The sequence below is a fragment of the Morone saxatilis genome, unplaced genomic scaffold (genome assembly GCF_004916995.1).
Source record: "Morone saxatilis isolate NCDOM2014 unplaced genomic scaffold, NCSU_SB_2.0 Contig10, whole genome shotgun sequence".
NCBI classification, from domain to species: Eukaryota; Metazoa; Chordata; class Actinopteri; family Moronidae; genus Morone; species Morone saxatilis.
The window spans coordinates 15,210,662-15,210,879 of record NW_023339652.1 but is presented as its reverse complement, the minus strand read 5'-3'; the positions used below and the strand labels follow the sequence as shown (position 1 = coordinate 15,210,879).

At 50.9% G+C, this 218-nt stretch overlaps 1 protein-coding gene across 1 annotated transcript in view; it reads left to right on the top strand.

The window, feature by feature from the left end:
• ptprz1b (protein tyrosine phosphatase receptor type Z1b) overlaps positions 1–218 on the top strand; it is a 52,993-nt gene that overhangs the window by 51,112 nt on the left and 1,663 nt on the right. Inside the window, exon 31 of the mRNA XM_035679899.1 lies at positions 63–198. Within this exon, the coding sequence (XP_035535792.1) occupies positions 63–198 (136 nt within the window). The remainder of the gene's footprint in view (positions 1–62; positions 199–218) is intronic.

Below are 218 nucleotides of genomic sequence, written 5' to 3'. Positions count from 1 at the left end.
TTCTTTGCAAGGGTATATGTATGTGTGTGTGTGTGTTTGTGTGTGTGTGTGTGTTTGTGTAGGTTGGGAGGTACTACATCAGGGCTGTTCTGTGCCCTCACCACCCTGTGCAGTCAGCTGGAGGAGGAGGGAGCGGTCGACGTCTACCAGGTGGCACGGATGACCAACCTCATGAGACCTGGGGTTTTTAATGATGTAGTAAGTACTGACACACACAC